Here is a 5000-nt window from a genome sequence, read left to right on the forward strand (position 1 = left end):
GATGTTTAAGTATATAAACCCAATTGCACACACACACACACACACACACACACACACACACACTATAACAGCTATATTATTAAAGTAATGTTTTTTGTTAATTCGTATTCACAACTGTTCCCTGTTCACAGTAAGAGCTTGTGAATGTTGTGTTTCTTTTCTAACATGGCTGCAGATGCCGGACTCCCTTTCGGAGTGGTTTTCGGAGGGACGGACATCAACGAGGACGTAAAGGACGATCACAAGCGAAGCGTCATGGAGGAAGTTCTGCACAGAGCCAGGTGAGGCTAACGCCGTCTGTGGAGAAAACATGTTTTTATATTATGCACATAAAAAACCTGAAAAAACAAGATAACACTGTTGCTAAGCAACTGGGCTACAACTGATGCTAATAAGACTAGCTAGCTAGCACATCAATGTAATTTATTTTTTATTTTTTGTATGAAGGAAAGACACAATGACTAAAGAAATAAGAAATAATAATTGAGGATATCAACATTTCTCTCAGATGTGTAAAAAATAAAGACATTAAAATCAATATTGTATTATCTGGCCTGATTAATTATCACATGAAAAAGTATTGATTTAAATGATATTTAATGAGAAGTCAAGCGGTTCATGTAGGTTAAATCAAGATAACACTGTTGCTAAGCAACCAGGTAACATGGAGGCCAACATGACGAGCTAGTTAGCACATAGTTGGCACTGTTACAGTTTTTCTATGAAGGAAAAACAGCGACGGCAGACCCATCCATCCATCCATCCATTTTCTACCGCTTATCCGGGGCCGGGTCGCGGGGGCAACAGTCTAAGCAAGGATGCCCAGACTTCCCTCTCCCCAGACACTTCCTCCAGCTCTTCCGGGGGAATACCGAGGCGTTCCCAGGCCAGCCGAGAGACATAGTCCCTCCACCGTGTCCTAGGTCTTCCCCGGGGCCTCCTCCCGGTTGGACATGCCGGAACACCTCCCCAGGGAGGCGTCCAGGAGGCATCCGGAACAGATGCCCGAGCCACCTTAGCTGACTCCTCTCGATGTGGAGGAGCAGCGGCTCTACTCTGAGCTCCTCCCGGGTGACCGAGCTCCTCACCCTGTCTCTAAGGGAGCGCCCAGCCACCCTGCGGAGGAAACTCATTTCGGCCGCCTGTATCCGGGATCTTGTCCTTTCGGTCATGACCCAAAGCTCATGACCATAGGTGAGGGTAGGAACGTAGATCGACTGGTAAATAGAGAGCTTCGCCTTGCGGCTCAGCTCTTTCTTCACCACAACAGACCGGTACATTGACCGCATCACTGCAGAAGATGCACCGATCCGCCTGTCGATCTCCCGCTCCTTCCTTCCCTCACTCGTGAACAAGACCCCAAGATACTTAAACTCCTCCACTTGAGGCAGGAGCTCTCCACCAACCTGAAGGGGACAAGCCACCCTTTTCCGGTTGAGAACCATGGCCTCAGACTTGGAGGTGCTGATTCTCATCCCCGCCGCTTCACACTCGGCTGCAAACCGTCCCAGTGCACGCTGAAGGTCCTGATTTGAGGAAGCCAACAGGACAACATCATCTGCAAAAAGCATAGACGAAATCCTGTGGTCCCCAAACCAGACTCCCTCCGGCCCCCGACTGCGCCTAGAAATCCTGTCCATATAGATAATGAACAGGACCGGTGACAAAGGGCAGCCCTGCCGGAGTCCAACATGCACCGGGAACAAGTCTGACTTACTGCCGGTAATGCGAACCAAACTCCTGCTCCGGTCATATAGGGACCGGACAGCCCTTAGCAGAGGGCCCCGGACCCCATACTCCCAGAGCACCCCCCACAGGTCACCACGAGGGACACAGTCGAATGCCTTCTCCAGATCCACAAAGCACATGTGGACTGGTTGGGCAAACTCCCATGAACCCTCCAGCAACCTGGCGAGGGTATAGAGATGGTCCAGTGTTCCACGACCGGGACGAAACCTGCATTGTTCCTCCTGAATCCGAGGTTCGACTATCGGCCGAATTCTCCTCTCCAGTACCCTGGCATAGACTTTTCCGGGGAGGCTGAGGAGTGTGATCCCCCTGTAGTTGGAACACACCCTCCGGTCCCCCTTCTTAAACAGAGGGACCACCACCCCAGTCTGCCAGTCCAGAGGCACTGTCCCCAGCCTCCATGCGACGTTGCAGAGGCGTGTCAACCAAGACAGCCCCACAACATCCAGAGACTTGAGGTACTCAGGGCGGATCTCATCCACCCCCGGTGCCTTGCCACTGAGGAGCTTCTCAACTACCTCAGTGACCTCAGCTTGGGGGATCGACGAGTCCACAACTGAGCCCTCGGCCTCTGCTTCCTCAATGGAAGACATGTCGGTGGGGTTGAGGAGAACCTCGAAGTACTCCTTCCACCGTCCAAGGATGTCCCCAGTCGAAGTCAGCAGATTCCCACTCCCACTGTAAACAGTGTGAGCAGGGCACTGCTTCCCCCTCCTGAGGCGCCGGACGGTTTGCCAGAATTTCTTCGAGGCCAACCGATAGTCCTTCTCCATGGCCTCACCGAACTCCTCCCAGACCCGAGTTTTTGCCTCCGCAACCACCCGGGCTGAAGCTCGCTTGGCCCTCCGCCACGACAGGCACCGGAGACCTTACGGCCACAGCTCTGAGTGGCTGCATCGACAATGGAGGTGGAGAACATGGTCCACTCGGACTCAATGTCTCCAACCTCCCTCGGGATCTGGTTGAAGCTCTGCCGGAGGTGGGAGTTGAAGTTCTCTCTGACTGGAGACTCTGTCAAACGTTCCCAGCAGACCCTCACAGAACGTTTGGGTCTGCCAATTCTGTCCAACTTCCTCCCCCGCCATCGGATCCAACTCACCACCAGGTGGTGATCAGTTGACAGCTCCGCCCCTCTCTTCACCCGAGTGTCCAAGACATACGGCCGGAGGTCAGATGAAACAACCACAAAGTCGATCATCGACCTCCGACCTAGGGTGTCCTGGTACCATGTGTACTGATGGACACCCTTATGCTTGAACATGGTGTTCGTTATGGACAAACTGTGACTAGCACAGAAGTCCAATAACAGAACACCACTCGGGTTCAGGTCGGGGGGGCCGTTCCTCCCAATCACGCCCCTCCAGGTGTCACTGTTGCTGCCCACATGAGCGTTGAAGTCCCCCAGTAGAACGATGGAGTCCCCGGTTGGAGCACTTTCCAGCACCCCTTCCAGAGACGCCAAGAAGGTCGGGTACTCTACACTGCCATTTGGCCCGTAAGCACAAATAACAGTGAGAGACCTATCCCCGACCCGCAGGCGCAGGGAAACGACCCTCTCGTTCACTGGGGTGAACTCCAACACATGGTTGCTGAGCTGGGGGGCTATGAGCAAGCCCACACCAGCCCGCCGCCTCTCACTGCGGGCAACTCCAGAGTAGTAGAGAGTCCAGCCTCTCTCAAGGAGTTGGGTTCCAGAGCCCAAGCTGTGCGTGGAGGCAAGCCCAACTATCTCTAGTCGGTATCTCTCAACCTCCCGCACCAGCTCAGGCTCCTTCCCCCCCAGCGTGGTGACATTCCATGTCCCTAGAGCCAGATTCCGTGTCCGGGGATTGGGTCGCCGAGGCCCCCGCCTTCGACTGCCACCCAATCCACATTGCACCAGCCCCTTACGGTCCCTCCTGCAGGTGGTGGGCCCACAGGAGATCGGCCCCACGTCGCTCCTTCAGGCTGAGCCCGGCCGGGCCCTGTGGGGTAAGACCCGGCCACCAGGCGCTCGCATGCGAGCCCCAACCCCGGGCCTGGCTCCAGAGTGGGGCCCCGGTTGCGCCATACCGGGCGACGTCACAGACCTCGTTATTAAATTACTCATAAGGGGTATTTGAACCGCTCTTAGTCTGGCCTGTCACCCAGGACCTGTTTGCCTTGGGAGACCCTACCAGGGGCAGAAAGCCCCAGACAACATAGCTCCTAGGATCATTCAGGCACGCAAACCCCTCCACCACAATAAGGTGGCGGTTCGAGGAGGGGCGACGGCAGACGTTAGATAAAATAATTCAGAATATTAACTTTTCTCACAGATGTTAAATTAGTTAAAAAAAAGACATTCATATTTGTGAAATTTAATTCAGCTTTAAAATTAGCATTAAATCCAATGTGGAGGAAAATAATATTTTTTTGTCAATATCTTGCTGTTCAAGTGAAATGAACAGGAAGTCAAAGATGCAGCTGAAATGTGTATATTTATATTCAATATAATGATATTACTTTAAAATTAGGCCAACGATGTAGCTAGCTAATACGTCCGCTAGACATACTGTATATAGACGAGACACAGAGTCGGTGCAAATTAGCAAAATCTGTTCAGAATATCAACATTTCCCTTCGACGTGTTGACAAATTACCGAGAAAAACTCTGGACTAATAATAAAATGGAGAAATTGAGTTTATGTAACATTAAATACTGTAATCAGTGGAACATTATGATCAGACGGATGGATTATTGTGGCTTTGAGGAATTTATACACGAGTGAGATGAACTGATTTATGTGGAGGTGTGAGTTTGTTGTCTTGTGAATCATTAACCCTGACATTTGGCTATAAAAAAGAAAGGCTTGATGACTCCTGCCTCATTTTTATTTAGTTTTTATTTTTAGTGCAGTTTTTATTCAGTAAGTCAACTTTTAAAGCCACAAACATCTTTTAGTGAAGACCTTCTGCTGCTGGATCTACACAGCTTCATCATCATCACCATGTCCTTCAGAATCACTGAGAAGAAAGACAGAGGAGCTGTAAAGGAAGACGGTGAACAGTTGAAAAGTGACACTTCTCTTTTTTTCACACACACGCGCACATACACACACATACACAGAAGGGGAAAAAAGGCAGCAAGTTATTCTTTTTTCCTGTAAATACAAAAGAAGAAGTGTGAAGACCCTGAAGTGTGGGTGTGTTTGTGTGTGTGTGTGTGTGTGTGTGTGTGTTTGTGTGTGTTTGTGTGTGTGTGTGTGTGTGTGTGTGTGTGTGCGTGCACC

General features: G+C 50.9%; 1 protein-coding gene across 2 annotated transcripts in view; it reads left to right on the forward strand.

The window, feature by feature from the left end:
- The window catches only part of glt1d1 (glycosyltransferase 1 domain containing 1), a 23919-nt gene that overhangs the window by 1291 nt on the left and 17628 nt on the right, over window positions 1-5000 (forward strand). For both annotated transcript variants that reach the window (XM_060882088.1, XM_060882089.1), the window contains exon 3: window positions 176-281. In XM_060882088.1, coding sequence (XP_060738071.1) covers window positions 176-281 — 106 coding nt within the window. The remainder of the gene's footprint in view (window positions 1-175; window positions 282-5000) is intronic.

Source organism: Tachysurus vachellii, chromosome 11 (genome assembly GCF_030014155.1).
Source record: "Tachysurus vachellii isolate PV-2020 chromosome 11, HZAU_Pvac_v1, whole genome shotgun sequence".
NCBI lineage: Eukaryota > Metazoa > Chordata > Actinopteri > Siluriformes > Bagridae > Tachysurus > Tachysurus vachellii.